General features: G+C 34.1%; 1 protein-coding gene across 2 annotated transcripts in view; it reads right to left on the bottom strand.

Moving 5' to 3' along the window:
* The window catches only part of LOC136842511 (uncharacterized), a 796,050-nt gene that overhangs the window by 229,242 nt on the left and 552,884 nt on the right, over positions 1-13,924 (bottom strand). For both annotated transcript variants that reach the window (XM_067109916.1, XM_067109915.1), the window contains exon 3: positions 7,658-7,793. In XM_067109916.1, the coding sequence (XP_066966017.1) occupies positions 7,658-7,793 (136 nt within the window). The remainder of the gene's footprint in view (positions 1-7,657; positions 7,794-13,924) is intronic.

A 13,924-nucleotide genomic window follows, 5' to 3' on the forward strand; every position in this document is an offset into this window, starting at 1 on the left:
GAAACTGCTGACAAATCAACCGCAGAAAACAAAAGGTGAGCTGATATTACCGCCAGTACAGAATAAATAGGTAAAAGATGAAACAAATGGCTGCATGAAAGCCGATTGGCCAATCGACCGGTGAAAATATCTTTAAATAACTTGCTTTCGCTTCTGGTTGTTTTTCCCACTCTATAAAAAGTACGCGACGAAAGGGGTTGAAAGGTTATGCTTCCTATTATAAGAAAATTGCATTTTAGATTCAAAACACGAGAGAGAGAGAGAGAGAGAGAGAGAGAGAGAGAGAGAGAGAGAGAGAGAGAGAGAGAGAGAGAGAGAGAGAGAGCTATGCGAAGATGAGCGATTAACGATAGCCTGAAATTTTCAGTAATCTCTCTCTCTCTCTTTGGTTAGTCACCAGGTAGTAGTGACAATATAGATTGCAAACAATCCTAGTGGCATTGGAGTGCTTACAGTCTGTGTGTGTATGTATGGATGCATGTGTGTATATATATATATATATATATATATATATATATATATATATATATATATATATATATATATATATATATATATATATATAATTTCTGATCACAGGATTTAGTAATTTAATATTAGTTTCTTTTTGTATATAACGTACTCCTATATCATGTTAATTTCCTGTATGTAATAGGTTACCTTTGATTTTTTTTTCAAGCTGTAAGTAAACCCCCTTTCACTCATTATTTTTCCGTATTATTAGCAGAGTACAAGTAAATTTTTTCTTTAATCGACTTTCTTTAGTGTTTTTGTCAGCCAATTTCCCTTGCATGTTTTCGGTATTAAGTAGCCTACCTTGACCCTAATATTATCTTTTAATTAGTTTTGATTGTCATCTTATCAGTCCTTTTGCAAATGTATTCACTTTCTTCCTGCAATCAAGTGTCCTTCATATAAATTTTCAAGCGATTTCACGCTCTTAACGTAATTTCATCGGCTGACAGCGATTTTCTTCAACAGAAAAACTGTCTCATTCTAATTCTTCAAAATTCCTAGAGATGAAGATTAAAGGATATTTTTCCCCAGATGCAAAGAAAAGAAAGCAATGAACATGCACCATTCTCATAAAAAAAGGATATTTCCGAAATCTCTTTGTCTTGCAATGAGGAGACGCCCATGGAACATTAGGCATCGATCAGCAAAACCTGAAACTGAATACCATTTATAATTTGAATCTGAATAACATTTCTAATAATTTTTCAGACACGGCTACGCATGCTCACGTACGTACCTTACTTTTCTCACTGTTCGGTCTAAAATAAGTTGAAGCACTTCAGCTAGATCTCATCTCAAAATCTGTTTCGTTTTGTGACTTTCTACGACAGTTTCCTTCTCAGGGGTCGCTCTGGGAGCAAGAGCCCGTGCCACCATAGATTGGCTAAATCTACAAGAACAGGCAAGCTTGTTTCCCTCCCATCTTCCCTCAAGCTCTCTTCAAGCCCCTTTCGTCCTCCCCTACAGTCCGTACACAAGTTAACGTAGGCTCGCTCTCCGTATAATCCTATGATATGACGAATTATACTACGTTGTTGAGTGTTTAATGGGAGTCTAACGAGAAAGTCTGTAGACTCGCCAGGGCCCAACGACGCATGACTTCAGAGGTAATAAACGCTCGGGGAATCTTGCTCTCATGCCTAATTAAGTGTGGCACACGTGGCCCTTTGCGTCTCCCCAGGGGGCTGGTAAGGAGGAGGACAAGGCTGAGGAGGAAAAGGAGGAGGGGTTGACAAGGGGTCGTGAGGGGAGAAGGGGGGGGGGAGAGGAGACAAGCCAGCGAGTTGTATCTGTGTGGCTGTAAGTCTACGTTTACGGTCGAGGGCGGCGGCGTCTTTGATGTTCGGCTTGGAATGCAAGGGGAAAAGGCCTCTCCATTTGGCAGGCGTTTATGGATTATGATTTCGAACCAGAGCTGGACACTGGGTATCCTTCAGGTACGTACACCTTCCTTTAAGCATGTTTTACCATTTCGTCATCTCCAGGAACATGGTGCATGGCTCTGATCTTCTTCCCGTTGTCTTTACATCTATTTCCTTAAAGTGGTCATCACCGTATGGTAAATAGGATACCTGGAGTCTCAAGTGTGGAAGTTGCTAGTTGTTTTCTTATTCTTCAAGAATACTTACAATATTTGTAGTGGCTTTTATGTGAAGACAAATATGTATTTCCCGTGATGTTATTGTTAGATTAGGTCAACATAGGAGCCGCATGGACTCTTGCTCCCTGGGTAAACGTGAAATTGAATCGCAGCGAGGTCATGCGTCGTTTGGAAAGGTCCCTAAGCTATTATCGAAGTTTAGTATGCTTACATGCACAAGTTAGGAAGCTACGAAAAAGTTAAAGTGTTCTAAAATTTCCATCTGTATTTATAGACTACCTGAACACAAAAAATATGAAAAATATTGCTTTGACATTCCATACCGAAATATAGCCTTAAAATAACCACTTTTACTTACGCGAGAATTAGATCTGAAAATTACTTTTTTTAATTTTCCTTAAGACGAGTTACTTATTCTATTACCTGAATGCGTTTTGGTCACTCATGGGTCATGCAATTAACAAGGACATGCATTAACTTGCCGTTCAATTTGCAGTGAGAGAGAGAGAGAGAGAGAGAGAGAGAGAGAGAGAGAGAGAGAGAGAGAGAGAGAGAGAGAGAGAGAGAGAGAGCTGCTAAAGGTGGCGTGTGAATGGATGGGTTGGATTGGACGACGAGGTCTTAAGACATCTTACTTCTATTATCTTTAGTTTATTTGTACTGCAGAAACTAGAGTGCCAAGATGGAAGTACTTTACCTGTATATGGAAAAGTAAGTACACATTTCACTTTAAGTTCATACTAATACACTTTACATTAATAGGACCTTATACAAGCACAGGCCAACCGATATTCTCAAGATAAGGAATCGGTTGCATCGATGCCACTTCTCCAACTATTTCTATCGAAAGGATTTTCCTTCACTAAATCCTTCTACTTCAAATTCTCCTTTACTTTGTCACACCATCTAATCCTTTCTACCCCCAACAGATTCCACCCTCACCCACATTCATCTTACCACATGCCCATACCATCTCAGCCTCGACTGTCATATCATATCATATCAATAATCTTTACCAATCCAGCATTTCTAATTTCTTCATTTTCCAGCCTTCCACTCAAGTGAGAGCATGTAAATGTGGTTAGACGTTAAAAGGTTATAAAAGACCTACTGTGGCCTTCTGGTCTCAAACAATCAGTGACTCAGTATCGTTTGGTATCTAACAGCCGACACCAAGATATTAACAACATACAGCCAGACATCGGACATACGTGCATAAGTACGACTGAAACATGTAAAGAAACTTGGCGCGCTTCATTTAGTTGCTATTATCTTATTTTAAAAAAGTTTTGTTTTGTTTGATCCTTTCAAGCGAGGTAAACTTTTTACTGCCGATCCATGGTTGAATAGATGTAGCTAAGACTGACTGAACATTTTTCTTTTTATTTCAGTTATTTTACATTTTCGTATTTCCTTAAAAGAGAACTTAGAGCCCAACATACATACTATTTTTATATTAATTTTTTTTTTTGTACTGTGCTTCCCTATTTTTTCCATGGGCTTTTTCAGAGCCAGCGAAATTTTAACTTTTATTTATTTTACATGTGAGTTCGTAGAAATAGTAATTTGTTTTGCCATTCGTTTTGTTTCTAAACTCCGCAATTTTAATTTTGTTATTTTATACCCATGAAATTCTTATCACGCCTTTTTACTCTTATTTATTGTTTTACATACAAGACTTAGCTATGGTTACTTTACAGCTTTTGTCTGTATTTTATTGTTTATGTATTCGAGCATTTTTAAACACAATCAAGTTCTGTCCTTCCTTTTTTTATTTCTCTCACACGAAAGTTCGTCGAGGTGGTTCCGGTGGTTGAAGTTCTTTTAAAATTTTTTCATTTCGTCTCATTTGCAAATCTGATCATATCTAAATAAAGAAAACTTTTACTCCTTACTATTTTTGCCTTAATATTAATCAGTACTTGATTTTCTTAATGTCTTTTTCATTCTGACCACTTAAAATGAAAGAATTTGTACCCCGCATTTTAAAATTTCTCTTATATTATATGTTTTTTTTTCTTGATCTGCAAGTTCGTGGAAGTGGCGCAGAGGTTATAGTGCTTTTAGAAGCGATAGACGAAGGCAGGCGAGGCGGAGGAGTTTAACGAAGTGTGATACAAATCTGGAAGGACCCAACTCTCCCCTGAATGCTCTCTCCTTGAGGATTTAACGAGCTGTACTCACTCAAATTAATGACCTCGCCATGCTTCGCCCTCGACGCTTAACGACCTATTTGAAAGAATTAGGTCACTTCTTAACCGCCCTTTTTATGACGCTGAATATTCCGTCAAAACATGAATTATGAGGCCTCTCTCTCTTTCTTTGTTTTTTTTCTTGTTTTTAAGCGTGACTCAGAAGTCTCGTTGGCTGTACTGATGGTAAGTTACCCCATGAAGTTTACCATCAAAACTTTACATAATCTTAAGATTTCAATTCTTGCAATATATACCTTCCCTTCCCATTAACATAAGAATAAAAAGCGCCAAAAGCAACAACAGAAATCAATAACTTTAATAACAACTAAAATAATATCAGCCTTAAAGCAAAGGCCAAATTTCCCATCACTGAGCCTTCACAAAATGAAAGGAAAAATTAGTTCACGATTTTTATTTGAATTGCGCAAATGAGCATGATTTTACCTTCAAGATAAAAAGAGAAAAAAAGTGCACAATTCATTAGTGGAAATATTTCCGTCTCAATTTGTTTCACTTCCTATATAAAAACGAAAGGTTGCTAAACGAAGTCAAGTGGTTTCAAGTATGCCCCAGAAACAAATGATGCTTTAAAACGAGTCTCGTAATTTCAGAGAGAGAGAGAGAGAGAGAGAGAGAGAGAGAGAGAGAGAGAGAGAGAGAGAGAGAGAGAGAGTATTAGAGCGGTGACCTCATTTACCCTTTACAGCTTTTCTCTCCAGACACTAGTTCACTTTCAGTTAAATATATATATATATATATATATATATATATATATATATATATATATATATATATATATATATATATATATATATATATATATATATATATATATATATATATATATATATATATTTACATATTTGTATTATATATAGACAGACACACACACATATATATATATGTGTGTGTATGTGTGTATATATATATTTATATATGTGCGAGTGTGTGTGAATCAATGACCACTGATGCAGCATATTTGTCACAGACCTACAGAATTCTAATATAATGAAATGGAGATCAAACGCATAAAATCTAAGTTTTTACTCATGAAAATTAGAAATCTATGAAAGATTACAGGCAATGGAGCCTGAGAGATCATCAATAATTTCAATTAAAAGAGTATAAGATTTTGTTACGATACTGCATGAGGTAGGAGAAGAACTCTATGGCCGTCAACTTTATGAAGGTTGTGTTTTGAAACCTAGCCATTTTCATTTTCTGCCTGTATATAAATTTCTATTTCTACTACTGTTGTTATTGGTAATAATAATAATAATAATAATAATAATAATAATAATAATAATAATAACAATAATAGCTCTTAAACTGAATAAGAGTTATATTATTACTAAGAATAATAATGGGTGAAGACAATGTTTCAACACGCAAAAGCCACTCTGGGAAACAGCAAGTGCAATATCATATAGGAACATCCGCTATATCAAGCCCACAATAAAACGGGACGATGGGAGTACATCTCGCCAGATAATGTCCGTAACGCCACCATCGGCCATGTCAAATGCTCTCTCTTCTCACAAAAAGAACGTTGCTGACGGGGGGTGGGGAGGCAGTGTTTTTTATGTGAAGAGTCCAGCCACAAAAACAGTTGTACTTTTTAATGCAAAACTTCAATCTATTTCTACCGAGAGACGATTATTTTCTCGTGTGATTCTATTAAGAATCACAGCCCTTCAATCACAGCCTAATGAAACATTAACTACTCTAATTTCTTTTGCATCCTAACGAAATTTCAGTCGTCAATAAAATAACTTCCGGAATACCGTCGACGTTTAGGTGGTCGGTCGACGGGCTTCGTACTTACCACCACAAGACTGGCTCTGGTCACATGGCCAGGCACGAACAGGAGGAAAGATATAGAGGTCGGCCGCTCTTTCATTCAGTGTATCACAGGATTCGCACCCTCCCTTCGCCTATACTTTTCTGGCATCTCCGTGAAAGCATAAATCCGTGCAAGGAGGAGGAACAAATTCTATACGCTTTCCAAAACTTGAACACTCGAAGTTCATGGCGAATGGATCGGTTTTCTCTAGGATGGAATAACCCTAAGTTCTGGTTCACACTGAAATTCAGATTTGGCATGAATAATAAACCTGATAGCAAATATGAAGTGGATGAAAGATACCAAAAAATTTCATAACATTTCACGAAACGTTTTCATTTTGTAAAAGGACTGTATCCTCTTCAATATTCAAAGGAATCCACTTCATTACCGACAACAAAGCGGCCATGCAAGTTCTTGCACGTGTATAATAATACCTGAAGATAAGCTTACCACCAAGCAGAAAGTTAGCAACGTTCCCTTCGACAAAACAAGCCTCGATCGGGACAAGTAAAGAGATATCCGAAACTTTATAATTCGCTGTGGTGAAAATACCTCAAAGAAAGTCAAGTTTGGTTATTATCAAACGAATATCTTTTTTGAGAGCAACATGAAAGTCATATAAACTACAATGTCGATCGCGGTAATCACACAGAGGTAATAACAGCAATAACTGCCACTTTCATGTTTGTTTTTGCAGGACAAGAGTAATGCCAAGTCTATGATATATCTTCATTCTCCTTGTAGGAAAGAGGTTAACATGCGGATAAAAAAACCGAAACGCCAAAAAATATAAAAAATTGCTGAACTCAATTTATATTACACTGGACCTGTGCGTTATGACTAACATTCTTATACACTGCGGTCAGTGAAGCCAAAATTTGTCGGTGAAAACTTTCAAGTGAGATCATCTCACATAAAATGAAAACTTGCTTTAGACTTTGAATTAAAGACATTCAACAGTATCAATCATCTTTGTGACCTCTGAATTAATGGCTTTCATTAGCATTCATCATCCGTCCCTATATATGACGTATCACACAAGTGAGCATTCCACCTGATATGAAAAAAAGAATGGTAAAAAGAGTTTCCGAGAAGCAAAATGTCTACTTACTTGTTCTGAGGAAAAGGATATATATATATATATATATATATATATATATATATATATATATATGCATGTATATATGTATATGTATGTATAGCCTATATATTAACTCGCCTTAGTGATTAAAAAAACTATCTTGAATTGTCTCAACGTACGAAATCTTCTAACTAGTCACTAAAAGAGCAAACATATCTACCTGAAAATAATATATCCTCCTTACTTAGACCAAAAAAACAAACTATGTTAACTTGCACTAAAAGTTACTGAAAGAAAAATTTCCCTGAATCCAGGAAAAAAAAAAAAACAAGTACTTGTCCCCGACAATACTAAGAATACTGGACTCAGTTGTCCGGGAGGAGAAGAACCACCACACAGAAGACTTCTACAAGACTTACTTGTCATGGAAGAGGTACCGGTCTCGGTCGTTTTCTAGGCAGGTGCCCTTGGAAGAGACTGTAGTTTCGTCTATGTTTACCGTGGCCATTCCCGAATGGAACCATGCCCCTCGCCATACCGCTGGCAAGACACATTCTGCAACGTTAAAAAGGAAATCGTAGTTAGACATCAGTGGGTACTTTAGAGAATTCTTGGTAGAACTCGATGAATACGTCGTTAAGTGTCCTACAAATAAGTTTTGGTGAAATTTTGTTACCGAAGGAATTTTTAGTTGATAATAAGTCCAGAAAACCAGCGACGGACGAGGAATCAAGTGAAAACGAAATCTTGTGGCCGATTTCGTTAGTGCGTCACTGTAGTCCTGATTCCTCGTCCGTCGCTATCGATCCCACGGGACGGTGGACTTATTATCAACTAAAATTCCCCTTCGGTAATATATATGAAAATATATTATTTCCGAGGTAGAGTGAATTATATTAAAGGACGTTTGTATATCTGATTGTATATGAATCATGATGTGATAAATAGTCATATATATATATATATATATATATATATATATATATATATATATATATATATATAAAATACGGTTGAAAAATGTTCGTTAAATATCAATGGAATATTAAAAAATTTTGTGAATTATTTTTCATATTTTGGTAAACTCTTCGTTATATGAAAAATTCAATGAATACTTCGTTAAATTGTGTACAAAAACTTTTTTTTTTCAGAAATATTAACAATATGTATGAAAATGTTCGTTAATATCAATGGAAATTTAGAAATCTTGGTGAAATATCAAACGCGTATTTTGGGAAATATTTATGAGGAGTAAATGAATGTTTGGGCAAATCCTCATTAAACATTAATTATGTATGAACGAATATTCGTTAGGTGTATACATTTTGGGAAATCTTTGCTTAATGCTAATTAATATATCGGTAAACTCATAAAATATCTATGAATGCTTAATGGTTCTAATTCATTTTCTTGTTGCTTTCAATCGGGTCACTTGCAAAGAGCGAGTGATGAAATATACATAACCAAGCATGTAAATAAGGAGATACATACATAATTGAACAATTAATGATATACAAATAGTACCTACATCTACTCCCAAAAGTTAAAAGTCCCTCCCTGTTTTTATTTTTCTTGCTTTCTATAATCTCCCTTTTCGAAAGACACGGTATAAAACCCCCTCCCACACTTCTCTCCCCCCCCTTTTTTTGTAATCAGAGGTGATTATGAGTGAACATAGATTTCCATTAAATTAACATAATCAGCAAACACTTCCTTTGAAGAAAAACTTGGGGACGCAAGTTCAATAACCTCGACAACTCTACCTTAATTTTACAGCCCAGTTTTCTTTCGCGCCTTTCCTTGATTTCTTTCCCAGAAAGTTCTAGAACACAAAAGAATTGTTAGCAGAGGTGTCAAACGTCGGTTCCAGACGCCAAAAATGTTTGCTACTTGAGCAGCTGCTCTGTATAAGTAAAGAAAACAAGCAACTTCGGACACTCGCAATGGAGTATTCCGTGCTACGCCTATAATTTACACAGACACATACACACGTGTATGTATGTATGTATGTATGTATGTATGTATGTATGTATGTATGTATGTATGTATGTATGTATATATATATATATATATATATATATATATATATATATATATATATATATATATATATATATATATAATTGCCGAAAGCAGTAGCATTAATAGAAGGATTATCACCTCCCAAACCATAGAGCGAAGTGCAGGAGGTCTGGGATAAGGGCGCTTAAAATAACGAAAGTGAAAATAGCACAGAAGTAAAATAAAATCCCAATGAACTTCAGATTATCGATACTTGTATGAAGCCACAAAAAAAAAAAAAAAAAAAAGCTTGCAGTCCTGGCCTTCCTCCGCCCTCTTCGAAAAAACCGCACCCGCGAAATTGCATCGATATTTCAGCTACAAAATGGAAATGCTTCAGACGTCCACTTGAGAGAGATAGACAGAGACAGAGAGCTTCCTAAAAGGCGTAATAGCGTTTTTGGCTTTTATAGGCCAGAAATTCGATCAGCACTGTTCTGTAAGGAAAGTCCCCCTCCCATAGGCGGATAAAAGCCCTGTATTACATTCTCTCAAAATGCATTTTACTGTTATCTAAGGAAATACGAACTGAAATCCCTTAGTTTCGCCTTCATGCTAGGCACTGTCCAGGAATATCTGAGAAATGTCTTAAAATAACTTACACATGTTTGTTTATTCTAAATGAATATATACGTAAAAAAACCTACACAAAATAATTCTGGCTGCGGTACAAGAATGAATAATACGTGTACATACATACACACACATATGTGTGTGTATGAATGCGTATGTATCTGCGTGAGCAGTTCATATTATATATATATATATATATATATATATATATATATATATATATATATATATATATATATATATATATATATATATATATATATATATATATATATATATATATATATATATATATATATATATATATATATATATATATATATAATGTGTATGAATATGAATGTATGTGCGTGGGCTCCTTCATATTACATAAAGAGTGGAAAATCATTTAATCGTCACCATCTTACGGCTGCAATACCATAAATACCACAAAGTTAAAAGACATTTCTCATCACGATTATGTTCGCCTCCGGTCTTGAGACAAAGGAAAAACAAGTCTAGACCCCTTAAAAACTATTCTGATCGGAATATTTCCGCGTTTGCAGAAGAGATTTATGACTTTGGGATACCCGGACGAGTCTATTTAGGAATGGGATAAAGAGACGTTTGAGGACAGACGCTTCAGCTCTCCGCTTGTTGATTGAGAGCTCTCTCTCTCTCGTCTGACCTACTGACTGGAAAACAGTGAGAGTTAACAGAGATATAAAACAGAGGAAGTTCACTTGAAGTGGCTACTTCATTAATGTTTCTAATAATAATAATAATAATAATAATAATAATAATAATAATAATATAATAATAATAATAATAATTTATTATTATTATTATATTATTATTATTATGAGTTCTTCATTGGAGGGTTGGGTTTAGCTCTCGGCTAGCACGCTGTTGGCCCAGCGTTCGACTCTCCTACCAGCCATTGAAGAATTAGAGGAATTTATTTCTGGTGATAGAAATTCATTTCTCGTCATAATGTGGTTCGTTTTCCACAATAAGCTGTAGGTCCCGTTGCTAGGTCACCAGTTGGTTCTTAGCCACGTAAAATAAATCTAATCCTTCGGGCCAGCCCTAGGAGAGCTGTTAATCAGCTCAGTGGTCTGGTTAAACTACGATATACTTAATTATTATTATTATTATTATTATTATTATTATTATTATTATTATTATTATTATTATTATTATTATTATTAAAAGGAAAGTAAGGTAAAACACAATAGATTTTCATGGAGTAAGTGCGTCAAAACATTACCATAATAATAATAATAATAATAATAATAATAATAATAATAATAATAATAATAATAATAAACTGTATATATAAGACTCAATGGCATTCATTTCAAGTTAATACTGCGAACACGGTGCACCCATATGTCGCTGGCTGCGTTTGAGCTTAGCGATATTTCTCTTTGATCGTCGTCTGTGTAAAGTTAGTCCGCATGCAAGGGCACTGATTTTGGTGCTATTGTGAAGCCGGATAGTTATACTTCATTGCAGCGTATTCAGAAATTGGAAACAACGCAAAATAAGAGGTCAAAATGACGAGTCGAAATTACAAAAAAAAAAAAAAAAAAAAAAAAAAAAAAAAAAATCTATATTTACCAAAATATATTCACCAAAACTGAAATATTAGAGATGTATGCATTATATTTGCATCATACACGACTGAAATGAATTGCCTTCCTATGATATACAGTTTAATGTTTATGCCAAGTGCTGGGCATTGAAGAGTGGAAAATGATGAACAAATTTTTATGATACCCTAACCAAAAACTTACTTAGTGATATATCTCTCTGATCAGTCTGTGTAAAGTTAGTTTTCATGCGAACTACTAATTTTGCGGTATTTTAAACTTAACTGGTTGTGACTCATTGCATTATGTTTAAAAAGGAAATTCATTAAAACAATAAGTCAAGATGGCATTGTAAGAATTTCGATACTTTGCCGCACAAGATTATTCGTCAAAAACATAATAATACATAAATCTTTTCCATCCTCCAAAGCTTTGATAAATTAACTTTCCATTATGTATACAGTATATGTATTTGCATATATATGTGTATATATATACATGGTGTATATATGCATATATATGTATATGCATATACACACACACACACACACACACACATATATATATATATATATATATATATATATATATATATATATATATATATTATATTGTATATATATGTGCAACACACACATATATATATATATATATATATATATATATATATATATATATATATAATATATATATATATATTAAATCCATGGTGGAAAGAGAGGAAAATGGTCAATACCTTTTTTGGATGTACTTGTAACAAGAGAGAATTGTTCTTTTAACACCTCTGTTTTTAGAAAGAAAACTTTTACGGGTTTAGGAACTAATTATTACAACTCATGTTTTTATCATTTTAAGCTTAATTCAGTGTCAACTTTAATCCATAGGGCATTTTTATTACATCAAATTGGCATTCCTTCAGCCGGGAAATAAATTACCTTTTGGAATATTTTAAGAGTAATTGCTTCCCTTTTTCATAAGATGCTTCGTAGTTTCTTAATAATCAGTTTTACAACGATACTAAAACATTTGTCGCGGTACCAAAGTTAGTCACTTATGCTAAATTCCCATATTTACATGATGACTCCTTCAGAAAAAGGTTTATGCAGATCATACAAAATCATTATAGTGCACTCAGTATTAAACCAATACCGAAAAATCCCTTAACCATTGGGTCTTTCTTTAAGTATAAAGACCGGTTAAGTCCCTTCTTGACCTCTAATGTAGCATATAAATATACTTGCCCAAAGTGTAACTCTGGGACATATGTGGGATTTATGGAGAGGTTACTGAGGGTCAGAATCGATTCTCATCGTGGAATAAGTTTTCGCACAGGAAGTAGGCTCCCCAACCCTGAGCATTCGAATATCAGGAATCATGCAAAAGTTTGCAAAACCCCATACCGAGAGAGACGATTTTTGCATCATAGAGCAAACGCAAAACCCTCACGAATTTTCCATTCTAGAGTCGTTGCTCATTTAGCAGTTAGTTCCCCAGGTGAATACCCAAACCCCTTCGATCCAACTGTATCTTAGCTAACGCGTCTGCTTCTGTTTTCTCTCGTGTCATTCAGTCTTCGTCTCTCTGAACTGAAGGTTGGTCGGCGGGCTTTGCTTTTAAATATATTTTTGTAATTGTAAATTTTAGTCTTTACTGCTTTTTGATTTTTAACAAATTTAAGAATGTTTTATAATTTTATGAAGTTTATTGACAGATTCCCAGATGTAATAAAGGTAATATTAGAAAATGAATAAAGATAAGACTAGAAAATGGTCTGTTACCTTAGTCAACCTGTGATTTGAGAGATATATATATATATATATATATATATATATATATATATATATATATATATATATATATATATATATATATATATATATATACTAGTTTTTCAATATTTATGGCAACCACTGTGCATATTACCGTTATTTTCAGTTATAGCATAGGTAATAATTATTTCTATTTATTCTTCAGCTAACTTTTCGTCCATAGCTTAAGACCAGGACGAAGAACCATTTATACAGTCTATTTTTTAATTACATTTATGAGCATCAATGATGCAATGAACTTCAATAAGAAATGTACAATATGAACATAATGGAAAATTCTGAAAATTCTGCCGTCATTTTTGACGGCACGGGTTACAATAATAATAATAATAATAATAATAATAATAATAATAATAATAATAATAATAATAATAATAATAATAATAATATTTCCTCACTAAACCTCTAATAGTAAGGTTCTTACTCCACCTTCAAACTCCTTTTACGGAAACCAGGTCTTCATATATCTTTTGTTGATTTTACTGACAACTTCTATTTCATAACCTGAGCAATCAACCAAGGATAATATTTTTGTCTGTTTGTTTTCGCATTCAGGTATACAGAGAAATTGTGACACCCTCTTTCCTTCTTAAAATTTTAAGACAACACAGAGGATGAGTCGATTTATGTGTATTTCGAGTATTTCTTG

Source organism: Macrobrachium rosenbergii, chromosome 10 (genome assembly GCF_040412425.1).
Source record: "Macrobrachium rosenbergii isolate ZJJX-2024 chromosome 10, ASM4041242v1, whole genome shotgun sequence".
In the NCBI taxonomy this organism is placed as follows: Eukaryota; Metazoa; Arthropoda; class Malacostraca; order Decapoda; family Palaemonidae; genus Macrobrachium; species Macrobrachium rosenbergii.